Here is a 13,457-nt window from a genome sequence, read left to right on the forward strand (position 1 = left end):
TTTTGTTGAAATGTTACGGTAATACGGTAAATGGGAGCTTCCTCAAACAGCCATCAATGGGCCCGACAATCCCCTCTGTGCGTGACCACTTACATATGGTAATTACGGTAAGCAAACGGCCACTCGGCCATCAACTCCCTCCCCCGACTACCAGGAGAAAATCACAAACTTCGGCGAATTCACACAAAGGAAGATCAAGGAATATTCCATCGAACCGGAGCAGATCATAAATATGGATGAAGTGCCTTTGACGTTCGACCTGCCACTCACTCGGACTGTTAACAAGAAGCGCCCTGGAGGATTCTTTCACCAAAAAAAAGCTTTGCTCGTTCTCGACAGCATGAGAACGAGCAGTAGATGATCATGAGGTGGTTTTTCAGACGTGTCGATATAGCAGTTTATCGAGATGAGAGGATGAAAAGCACACACTGGTGCGGTGGTGCTGTCTGAAGTGAATACAGTGACTGTGAGTAGGCTAATACATTGCACACGTTTCAGGTGCAATTATAGAACCAAATCAGCCTTTTCCCCCCTCCATCTCTAAATCGGACCAGTTGTAGGCTATTAGGCTACCTTTTTTCCTCTGCCTGTCGCGCTGACTGCATTCACGCAGCCAGCAACATTTTGCGACTCATTTTCTTTTGAATTGATAATCAGGCTCGTTTATATGCATTGTAACTTCATGTTGGGATTTCCATTGACCATTGGTTGGATTTGAGCATGCAGGGGACGGGATATGGGGCAGATCCCCGTGCGTAATCACTGTGGCAGCTGCTGCAACGGGGAATCACTCAAACGCAACTTCAATGGAAACGCCTACAAGTCGCAATTGTACATTGTCGAAGTTGTAGAAATATCGCAATTCTTTTGCGAAAAACTGTAATGGAAACACAGCTATAGATGAAGAGGAGTTCGTTGGTTTTGAGTGACAATGAAGGAGAGAGGAGAGTGGTTGACGAAGCCACCCTGAACCTGTTCGTTTCCGACACTGAAGATGAGGACTTTGGTGGTTTCAGTACGCAGGAAGAAGAGGAAGACGAGCATTAGTGACTTGACTTCTCTGGTTACAGGTTTGCTGCACATATAGCCTATTGTTGTGTGATTTTGTCTGGGGATTAGTGACCTGACTTTTGTTTTGTTTTGTTGAAATGTTAATAAATGGGAGCTTCCCCAAACAGCCATCGCTTTCCCGACATTCCTCTCTGTGCACGAACCCTTTCATATGGTAATTAAACATCAAAACACCCGCGGCTTATAGTCCGGTGCGGCTTATAGAAGAAAAAAATAGTCAATTTTGGTCCCGCGGCTTATACACCGGTGCGTCTTATAGTCCGGAATTTACGGTAAGTAAGTAAGTAACTCTTTATTTATATAGCACCTTTTAAAACACAAGGTTACAAAGTGCTTTACACATGGACAAAGTAAACAGTAAAATACAACATAATACAGTACAATGATAAAGAGCAAAAACAAAATGATCAAAGAAAATATTTATAAAAAGGCTTGCCTATAAACTAAAGATGAGTTTTCAGAAGTTGCTTAAAACAGCCCAAAGTTTGAGCAGATCTGACAGATTGGGGGAGTTGATTCCAGAGGGTTGGGGCTAAAACAGAAAAGGCACGGTCGCCTTTAGTTCTATAGTTGGACGATGGAACGGATAAAAGGCCGAGGTTTGAGGAGCGGAGTGGTCGAGAGGTGGAATAAGGGACAATGAGCTCTGAAATATAATTAGGGGCGAGGTCATGCAGGGCTTTAAAAGTAAACAGGAGGATCTTGAATTGAATTCTGAATTTTACAGGGAGCCAGTGAAGAGATGCAAGGACAGGGGTGATGTGGGACCTACGGTTTGTTCTGGTTAATAACCTGGCAGCTGCAAGTGAAATAGTTACAACGTAGGCATAAGTTAGAACTTAAAATTTACACCTACGTCTTACTAGGTGTAAAGTCCTCCGTAAAATAGCAGTTGGCACGGATTGCAACTTGGCACCGTGGCGCATCGTTGTTTTGCGTCCGCAACGCGCTCTCCGTGATAAATTACACCCTTTGATATTTATGACTCACGCTTTTGTTTCCCACAAGCTGCAGCACTGCATACAAATTAAAATAACCGCAACAATTTAGCGAGGCAGGATGGTGCCTACAATACTGATGAAGAGCTCACAGATAAACGTTAACAGTAATATGAACCTAAACGAACGTTACTCAATAACGTTCTCATTTGATTAGTGTTGATGAAATATGAAAGCACTAATTTGCGGTGGGCAACATGTCCTGTTTTCACTCCACTTACTTAAACAACCGTAAATAAACACCGTTTCCACCGTGCTTTTCACTGATTGGTCACAGATACTGTACACGTCATTGTCTGCGACACTATTTTGGTTAGTATGGACTTTAGGGTCTACTAGTTAAGATGTACCTTACGTCTCCGTGGTGCAACCAAACAAAGACACAACTTTAGTGTCAAACTAACTAGTTTGAACGTAGCAGTTAGTGTGGACTTTACACCCTAACTTAAGACAGAACTTACGTTCAGCTGGTGCAACAGGCTGCTGGACTGAATTTTTTTTTTTTTTTTTTTTTTAACCAAAAAACTTCGAATATATTCGAACGAATTTCGGGCAAATAAAGTTCGTTCGAATTTTATTTTGGGAAAAAGTGACAGCCCTAAGGCACACACACACTCAGGACTCATAAACACCTGCACTGCAGGCACACGCACACTCAGGACTCATAAACACCTGCACTGCAGGCACACACACACTCAGGACTCATAAACACCTGCACTGCAGGCACACACACACTCAGGACTCATAAACACCTGCACCCTGCAGGAGGTTTTTCCAGTGAGGCATAGGAGGATGGTCCTCCTCTATTAGATTGGGGATTTTATATAAAAAAAAATATATATTAAAAAAATATATTTTTTATTTTTATTTTTATATTTTTCATTTTTCATATTTTCTTTTATAATAAAATATCAATCAAATGTGTTTTTTCTTATGTGCAGACGCTCATTTTTTCATTCATTATATAGCTCCATGCAGATGAGTCACTCTGGCCCTGGTCCCAGCATGGGGGAGGGGATTAAAAAAACACCCGCCCTGTGGGCTTGATTTATTTGGTAATTTATCTAATGAAAAAATAAGATTGGTTGAAAAAGACTTGCAATTCACAGAAAACAGTGAGAGTGATGTGTTTTCCAACGAATCAGATTGAGGAGGAGGGGAGCTCTCCCTTAGCCCGTGAAACCAGGTGAAACCCTAATTGGTTGTTGTTTGATAGATAGATTGCTTGACATTGATTGACATTCTGTATTGTCCAATGCTGATGAATACGTCTGAAAATCGGCAACGTTGTTCCACTGCCTGGTCTGTGGTCTCTCACACTGAATCAAGGAGGTGAAATCCACTGCTTGACCTGACAGGAAGGATTTACTGAGACAGTAGCAGCATATCATATTTCCCTCTTATTTTTATTTACTTTTTTATCAATCAGTAAGTGTTCACAAGCCAGACAGTCGTTGATATTGGATTACCACCAAAACGAGTTTCGAGTTGCGGGGAGACGAGCTGCGCGATACGGGCTTTTTGCAATGTCAGAAAACTGGAATATTTGCAACGTCTCGACTGCAGCGTTTCCCCTACAGACAGCACGGATATTCAAGTAAGTCAATTGATTTCAAGTTATCCGAACCTTCTATTAAATTTGGCGTGGAAATGGTTCACCGAGCAGCGCTATTTTTGTCGTATTGAAGTTTCATCCTGTAATTTCTTATACTAAAACCCGCGAACTTTAAATTCACACATTTTTTAACTGAATTTGGCCTGTAAATCGATAGCTGACAGCGGGCTCAATTTTAAAGCTTGAGTGGTGATCTTTATATCATATGAAAGTAGAAGAAATAAGGAATCGATTGGGATGAAGCATGTCAACCTAGGATGTCGGGAAGGGGGGGTAAATAACGCTCCAAAGTTGATAACTAAATGAGTAGTGCAGCACTGTTCACAGGAAGACACACTCTCGTTCCAGATGCAATTAAGTGTAATTTAACGCTATTTGACAACAGTTTCGACCATAGACTTTGTCAAGTATCATACAAACAGTGCAAGACAGCCATTATAAAGACAGGTTAGCTGATTGAATGGACAACACCTGTCTTGTGAAAGCACACCTGAGTGTGAGACATCATAGGATGAATCAAAACATTGATGTCACAGGTAGGCTGTATACCATAATATATCATGAATCTATGTGAATAAATAGATTTATATAAATAGTAATCACAGCCTAATGCATAGAGATAAATCCTGAAACCTTCTCGCAACAGTTCTAGCCTAAGCCAGTGGTTTTCAAAGTGGGGTCCCCAGCAAAAAGGGGGGATAATCTATTTTCACTATAATTCCATGCCATCCATAAGTAACACAATCTAAGATAGTGTAGAAGTGAGTAACTAGGCTAATTATAACCATAACAGCACAAATAATTGACAAAAATCTCGAAATAAATATACAGTATTTACTCTGAGAAATGAAATAATGAGAAAAGGAACAATTATTGATGGTTAAAACTGAATAATGACATCACAACAGTCTAATCCTAATGCTAATTTAAAATGAGATTTGGGCGTTTTGGGCAAAAACTGCTTGTGGGTGAGAGTATCAGCAGCAGAGCACACGTCATATTTTCCTCCCCTGTTTCCAAGCTCACCAGCCACCACTGAGGCACACGCACACTCAGGACTCATAAACACCTGCACCCTGCAGGCACACACACACTCAGGACTCATAAACACCTGCACTGCAGGCACACGCACACTCAGGACTCATAAACACCTGCACTGCAGGCACACACACACTCAGGACTCATAAACACCTGCACTGCAGGCACACGCACACTCAGGACTCATAAACACCTGCACTGCAGGCACACGCACACTCAGGACTCATAAACACCTGCACTGCAGGCACACACACACTCAGGACTCATAAACACCTGCACTGCAGGCACACACACACTCAGGACTCATAAACACCTGCACCCTGCAGGCACACACACACTCAGGACTCATAAACACCTGCACCCTGCAGGCACACACACACTCAGGACTCATAAACACCTGCACTGCAGGCACACACACACTCAGGACTCATAAACACCTGCACTGCAGGCACACACACACTCAGGACTCATAAACACCTGCACCCTGCAGGCACACACACACTCAGGACTCATAAACACCTGCACTGCAGGCACACACACACTCAGGACTCATAAACACCTGCACTGCAGGCACACGCACACTCAGGACTCATAAACACCTGCACTGCAGGCACACGCACACTCAGGACTCATAAACACCTGCACTGCAGGCACACACACACTCAGGACTCATAAACACCTGCACTGCAGGCACACGCACACTCAGGACTCATAAACACCTGCACTGCAGGCACACGCACACTCAGGACTCATAAACACCTGCACTGCAGGCACACGCACACTCAGGACTCATAAACACCTGCACCCTGCAGGCACACATACACTCAGGACTCATAAACACCTGCACTGTCACTATCGTGCGACGAAATATCATGACACCCCTAGTGTTTAGTGTTACAGAAGGAGACAGATCTGTTCTCTATGTGTGTTTAGTGTGACAGAAGGAGATAGATCTGTTCTCTATGTGTGTTTAGTGTTACAGAAGGAGATAGATCTGTTCTCTATGTGTGTTTAGTGTTACAGAAGGAGACAGATCTGTTCTCTATGTGTGTTTAGTGTGACAGAAGGAGACAGACCTGTTCTCTATGTGTGTTTAGTGTTACAGAAGGAGACAGACCTGTTCTCTATGTGTGTTTAGTGTTACAGAAGGAGATAGATCTGTTCTCTATGTGTGTTTAGTGTTACAGAAGGAGACAGATCTGTTCTCTATGTGTGTTTAGTGTGACAGAAGGAGACAGACCTGTTCTCTATGTGTGTTTAGTGTTACAGAAGGAGACAGACCTGTTCTCTATGTGTGTTTAGTGTTACAGAAGGAGACAGACCTGTTCTCTATGTGTGTTTAGTGTGACAGAAGGAGACAGATCTGTTCTCTATGTGTGTTTAGTGTGACAGAAGGAGACAGATCTGTTCTCTATGTGTGTTTAGTGTGACAGAAGGAGACAGACCTGTTCTCTATGTGTGTTTAGTGTGACAGAAGGAGACAGACCTGTTCTCTATGTGTGTTTAGTGTTACAGAAGGAGATAGATCTGTTCTCTATGTGTGTTTAGTGTGACAGAAGGAGACAGACCTGTTCTCTATGTGTGTTTAGTGTTACAGAAGGAGACAGACCTGTTCTCTATGTGTGTTTAGTGTTACAGAAGGAGATAGATCTGTTCTCTATGTGTGTTTAGTGTGACAGAAGGAGACAGACCTGTTCTCTATGTGTGTTTAGTGTTACAGAAGGAGACAGGCCTGTTCTCTATGTGTGTTTAGTGTTACAGAAGGAGATAGATCTGTTCTCTATGTGTGTTTAGTGTTACAGAAGGAGACAGGCCTGTTCTCTATGTGTGTTTAGTGTTACAGAAGGAGACAGGCCTGTTCTCTATGTGTGTTTAGTGTTACAGAAGGAGACAGATCTGTTCTCTATGTGTGTTTAGTGTTACAGAAGGAGACAGGCCTGTTCTCTATGTGTGTTTAGTGTTACAGAAGGAGACAGACCTGTTCTCTATGTGTGTTTAGTGTTACAGAAGGAGACAGGCCTGTTCTCTATGTGTGTTTAGTGTTACAGAAGGAGACAGGCCTGTTCTCTATGTGTGTTTAGTGTTACAGAAGGAGACAGACCTGTTCTCTATGTGTGTTTAGTGTTACAGAAGGAGACAGGCCTGTTCTCTATGTGTGTTTAGTGTTACAGAAGGAGATAGATCTGTTCTCTATGTGTGTTTAGTGTTACAGAAGGAGATAGATCTGTTCTCTATGTGTGTTTAGTGTTACAGAAGGAGACAGGCCTGTTCTCTATGTGTGTTTAGTGTTACAGAAGGAGATAGATCTGTTCTCTATGTGTGTTTAGTGTTACAGAAGGAGACAGACCTGTTCTCTATGTGTGTTTAGTGTTACAGAAGGAGACAGACCTGGCTCCAGCAAAGTAGCCATCCTGTAGTTTCCTCAAGGTTGCGAGGATACACGGCTCAATCCCGTCACCGTCTTCAAATGGACATAGCAAAATGAAAGAAATCATTATCAGGTCATTTAATTTGATGAACGAACATTAAGGAAACATATATGGACATATAAACTATATATTATTTCAAACCACAAATAGGGGAACTAGAATGGCAAAGCTAGACTGCAAGCAGAGATGAAGCAGGGATGAACTTCAGACACCCTGGCAAAATCCATTCAGCATTCCACCTTTATAATATCTCCATGAATCCCCCATAAGTTCTGGTTTGTGAGAATAAGTACTTCTGCCAACCGACCCCGTTTGTCTGTGTGTTTGTCTGTTTGTCTGTTTGTGTGTTTGTTTGTTTGTTTGGCGTTGATTTGCACGGGTCTTTGTAGAAACGTAGGTCGTGGGCCAACTTGGAGCTGATTCACTTTCCACGGACCAAAAGGGGCGTGGCAAATGGCAATGGGCGCCAAACTTCCAAACGGATTCATGTAACACCACAAATCGATACAGTATCCATACAGTGATACCGTATCGATATGGTATCGTTACTGTATCAATAGAGTAACGATACCATATCGATACAGTATCCATACAGTGATACCGTATCGATATGGTATCGTTACTGTATCGATAGAGTAACAATACCATATCCATACAGTATCCATACAGTGATACCGTATCGATATGGTATCGTTACTGTATCGATAGAGTAACGATACCATATCGATACAGTATCCATACGTGATACCGTATCGATATGGTATCGTTACTGTATCAATACAGTACCGATACAGTATCGATACCGTATCGATCCATGGGCCAAAAGGGGCGTGGCAAATGGCCGACAAACTTCCAAATGGATTCATGTAACACCACAAATCTTTGTAGAAAAGGTTGGCAGAGTTAGCGCCCTCTAGGGCTGTGCAATAAAATCGATACGGCAATATATCGCAATACTTTTTTCTGCAATACTGTTTCGATACGTATCGATACTATATCGATACCATATCGATAAGGTATCGTATTTTCCAAGGGGTTATTTTTTCGGCTGGTCATTCTTTCAAAGCGGAAATTTTTATATTATAATAATAATATATTATATTATATTATATTTTTATATTTTATATACGGCAATATATTGCCGTATCGATTTTATTGCACAGCCCTAGCGCCCTCTAGTGTTGCACTGGGCTGGACTGAGAAATGCCAGCAATGTTCCACCTGTCTGAAGTTCATCAATATCAGGGTCAAGAGCCATTTCCTTAGAAAACACAAGGACCGCAGCACCAACTGTTGACCCAAGTGCCTTACCGAGCATGCTCCGGGTGATCTTACCCAGAATGCTCCGGGTGATCTTACCCACAGCATGCTCCGGGTGATCTTACCCACAGCATGCTCCGGGTGATCTTACCCACAGCATGCTCCGGGTGATCTTACCCAGCATGCTCCGGGTGATCTTACCCAGCATGCTCCGGGTGATCTTACCCACAGCATGCTCCGGGTGATCTTACCCAGCATGCTCCGGGTGATCTTACCCAGAATGCTCCGGGTGATCTTACCCACAGCATGCTCCGGGTGATCTTACCCAGCATGCTCCGGGTGATCTTACCCAGAATGCTCCGGGTGATCTTACCCACAGCATGCTCCGGGTGATCTTACCCAGCATGCTCCGGGTGATCTTACCCAGAATGCTCCGGGTGATCTTACCCAGCATGCTCCGGGTGATCTTACCCACAGCATGCTCCGGGTGATCTTACCCAGCATGCTCCGGGTGATCTTACCCAGAATGCTCCGGGTGATCTTACCCAGCATGCTCCGGGTGATCTTACCCAGAATGCTCCGGGTGATCTTACCCAGCATGCTCCGGGTGATCTTACCCAGCATGCTCAGGGTGATCTTACCCAGCATGCTCCAGGTGATCTTACCCAGAATGCTCCGGGTGAACTTACCCAGCATGCTCCGGGTGATCTTACCCACAGCATGCTCCGGGTGATCTTACCCACAGCATGCTCCAGGTGATCTTACCCAGAATGCTCCGGGTGATCTTACCCAGCATGCTCCGGGTGATCTTACCCAGCATGCTCCGGGTGATCTTACCCAGCATGCTCAGGGTGATCTTACCCAGCATGCTCCAGGTGATCTTACCCAGAATGCTCCGGGTGAACTTACCCAGCATGCTCCGGGTGATCTTACCCACAGCATGCTCCGGGTGATCTTACCCACAGCATGCTCCAGGTGATCTTACCCAGAATGCTCCGGGTGATCTTACCCAGCATGCTCCGGGTGATCTTACCCAGCATGCTCCGGGTGATCTTACCCAGCATGCTCCGGGTGATCTTACCCAGCATGCTCCGGGTGATCTTACCCAGCATGCTCCGGGTGATCTTACCCAGCATGCTCCAGGTGATCTTACCCAGAATGCTCCGGGTGATCTTACCCAGCATGCTCCGGGTGATCTTACCCAGCATGCTCCAGGTGATCTTACCCAGAATGCTCCGGGTGATCTTACCCAGCATGCTCCGGGTGATCTTACCCAGCATGCTCCGGGTGATCTTACCCACAGCATGCTCCAGGTGAACTTACCCAGCATGCTCCGGGTGATCTTACCCAGCATGCTCCGGGTGAACTTACCCAGCATGCTCCGGGTGATGGGGAAAGTAAGTGTAGGCCGGCCAGTCATCCTCCAGCAAGAGGAGACATAGGCCAGCTCCGTACGCAGCATCTCCACAATCATCTGGTTGTCCAGCGCCAGGTAGAAATGGTGCTGGTCCAGAAACTGGACAGAGAGCAGGGAGGGAAGAAGGGAAGAGAGAGGTAGAGAGACAGGCAGTAAAAGAGAGAGAGAGAGAGAGAGAGAGAGAGAGAGAGAGTTATTCAGTATCATCAGAATGCTGTGAATGAGTGAATCCATAAATCAATGTGCTCAGTTTTACGTGAGGGGTGAATGTGTAAGAGCAGTTTACCTGAGGGGTGAATGTGTTTACCTGAGGGGTGAATGTGTTTACCTGAGGGGTTAATGTGTTTACCTGAGGGGTGAATGAGGGGTGGATGTGTTTACCTGAGGGGTGAATGTGTTTACCTGAGGGGTGAATGTGTTTACCTGAGGGGTGAATGTGTTTACCTGAGGGGTGAATGTGTTTACCTGAGGGGTGAATGTGTTGAGTTTACCTGAGGGGTGAATGTGTTTACCTGAGGGGTGAATGTGTTTACCTGAGGGGTGAATGTGTTGTGTTTACCTGAGGGGTGAATGTGTTGTGTTTACCTGAGGGGTGAATGTGTTTACCTGAGGGGTGAATGTGTTTACCTGAGGGGTGAATGTGTTTACCTGAGGGGTGAGTGTGTTTACCTGAGGGGTGAATGTGTTTACCTGAGGGGTGAATGTGTTTACCTGAGGGGTGAGTGTGTTTACCTGAGGGGTGAATGTGTTTACCTGAGGGGTGAGTGTGTTTACCTGAGGGGTGAATGTGTTTACCTGAGGGGTGAATGTGTTTACCTGAGGGGTGAATGTGTTTACCTGAGTTTACCTGAGGGGTGAATGTGTTTACCTGAGTTTACCTGAGGGGTGAATGTGTTTACCTGAGGGGTGAATGTGTAAGAGCGGTTTCTGATCTCATACAATTTGGATGTTCCCAGAACTCCGATGTGTCTGTAGGGCCGCCCACTCAGATTGAGTTTCTTACAGTTCCCTGTGGCAACAACACAGGAAGATGTGACTCTTTCTCTTCTCTTACAGCAGTGTTACGACCCTGGTCTAGGGTCAGGGTCAGGGTCAGGGTCAGGGTCAGGGTCAGGGTCAGGCCGCAACATCAAAGTGACACGAGAGCAAGGCTTTAAAAAGGCAAAAAGAGCCATTTATTTGACATAATACATATTACAGCATAGAGACACTGAAGGTTAGACAAAGATGTAGATGTTCCAGAAGCAGGGAAATGAAACAGAAAACACAAAGTTACGGCCTAGGGCCGTAACACCAGTGATTGCCAAAGTGTGGGCTTCAGCCCCCTGGTGGGCAGTGAAGGTACTGCAGGTGGGCTGCGAGCATGGTGCAGCGCAGTAGCAGCAATGTTATGCTAGCTAGTAGTGATGCGCGGGTCAGGGTTTTTTAAGGCCCGCCCCAACCCAACCCGTCATTGGAGCCAGCCCGCCCCGCCCAGCCCGTTAAAATATCTGAAAATTCTGAACCCAGCCCAACCCAGCAGCCCGCAACGGCCAATTTAATGTAATATGTCTCCGGACTCACTGTGTATCCCCAGGGGTGGACTCGACACAAATATGTCAGTTTAAAAAAAATCGTACCGTCAAAACGCCTGGTTCGATCACTGTGTATCCCCAGGGCTGGACTCGACACAAATGTCAGTTTAAAAAAAATCGTACCGTCAAAACGCCTGGTTCGATCACTGTGTATCCCCAGAGGTGGACTCGACACAAATATGTCAGTTTAAAAAAAATCGTACCGTCAAAACGCCTGGTTCGATCACTGTGTATCCCCAGGGGTGGACTCGACACAAATATGTCAGTTTAAAAAAAATCGTACCGTCAAAACGCCTGGTTCGATCACTGTGTATCCCCAGGGGTGGACTCGACACAAATATGTCAGTTTAAAAAACATCGTACCGTCAAAACGCCTGGTTCGATCACTGTGTATCCCCAGGGGTGGACTCGACACAAATATGTCAGTTTAAAAAAAATCGTACCGTCAAAACGCCTGGTTCGATCACTGTGTATCCCCAGGGCTGGACTCGACACAAATGTCAGTTTAAAAAAAATCGTACCGTCAAAACGCCTGGTTCGATCACTGTGTATCCCCAGGGGTGGACTCGACACAAATATGTCAGTTTAAAAAAAATCGTACCGTCAAAACGCCTGGTTCGATCACTGTGTATCCCCAGGGGAGGACTCGACACAAATATGTCAGTTTAAAAAAAATCGTACCGTCAAAACGCCTGGTTCGATCACTGTGTATCCCCAGGGGTGGACTCGACACAAATATGTCAGTTTAAAAAAAAATCGTACCGTCAAAACGCCTGGTTCGATCACTGTGTATCCCCAGGGGTGGACTCGACACAGATATGTCAGTTTAAAAAGAATCGTACCGTCAAAACGCCTGGTTCGATCACTGTGTATCCCCAGGGGTGGACTCGACACAGATATGTCAGTTTAAAAAGAATCGTACCGTCAAAACGCCTGGTTCGATCACTGTGTATCCCCAGGGGTGGACTCGACACAAATATGTCAGTTTAAAAAAAATCGTACCGTCAAAACGGTACAGCAGAGCTTCCAAGGTGTGCAAAGTAGCTAATAACTCTGTCTCTCTCCCCCCTCTCTCTCTCTCACACACACACACACAGACACTCACATGCTGCCTGTGCGACAACAGTTGTAGCCTACTGCTCTGGATGAGTTGTGCGGCTGTTTTCATGTCGGTCTTTCTTCAATTAATCCATGGTCTTCAGATAGCGCGACTACGCTTCCCCAAAGTGCGGATGGCGTGACCGCAGTGTTTCAAATGGAGGTAGCAGGTAGAGGTAGGCACTAGGCAGGCTACAGAAACAGTTCTTATTCTTCCCCATTTATTTTAATTACCTCATGCGCTCTCAATTGGCCATGTTGCAGTAGTAGGCTACTAAACGTAGTAGTGCAGCAGATACGGCCAGACTCGCTGTCTGATTTCTTTTAATTACCTCATGCGCTCTCAATTGTTCACAGCCTACTCACGTTGCAGTAAATTTGACAAATAGATCACAGTCGAGTCCACAACAGAAAATCTGCGGTGGCATTAGTTTTATGGACACTTCAAATAATAATTACAGCGAATAATCCTTCCAAAATGTTTGTTTTGAGACCACATAGGCTACCTCATTGAAGCGTTTCTTTACTCCATGTAGGCTATAGAGAGTGCAGCGAGTCTGTCTGATTGTGTGTACCTACGTGTGAGAGAGAGTTCACGTCTTTAAGGTTAATTACTCTCTTTTAATTACGCTCTAAATTATTTAATAATGTTGCTTTGTCACGTTCTGAGCCTGCCCCGCCCGCACCCGCGATATTTTCATTATTTGTGGCCCAGCCCGCCTGCGGGGCGGCCCAGCCCGCGGGACCCGGCGGGTTCTGGGTGACCCGCGCATCACTACTAGCTAGTGTAGGTAGGTACCAGCCATGTTCTACCAGCTAGCTGGGAAGCGGGCATAATAGAGCTCCAAAGTCAGCAACGTTTTTGACGAAGGTAACGTTTTTGACACACGCCAACGCACACACACACACACACACGCACACACACACAGACACGCAAACACACACAAAGACACACAC

At 45.2% G+C, this 13,457-nt stretch overlaps 1 protein-coding gene across 1 annotated transcript in view; it reads right to left on the minus strand.

Moving 5' to 3' along the window:
* LOC310791166 (phosphorylase b kinase regulatory subunit alpha, liver isoform-like) overlaps positions 1–13,457 on the minus strand; it is a gene marked incomplete at its 5' end in the record, with an annotated part of 43,550 nt that overhangs the window by 16,857 nt on the left and 13,236 nt on the right. Inside the window, 3 exons of the mRNA XM_083652859.1 lie at positions 7,111–7,183; positions 9,783–9,927; positions 10,728–10,837. Of these exons, the coding sequence (XP_083508985.1) occupies positions 7,111–7,183; positions 9,783–9,927; positions 10,728–10,837 (328 nt within the window). The remainder of the gene's footprint in view (positions 1–7,110; positions 7,184–9,782; positions 9,928–10,727; positions 10,838–13,457) is intronic.

The sequence above is a fragment of the Poromitra crassiceps genome (genome assembly GCF_964638095.1).
Source record: "Poromitra crassiceps genome assembly, chromosome: 16".
Lineage (NCBI taxonomy): Eukaryota > Metazoa > Chordata > Actinopteri > Beryciformes > Melamphaidae > Poromitra > Poromitra crassiceps.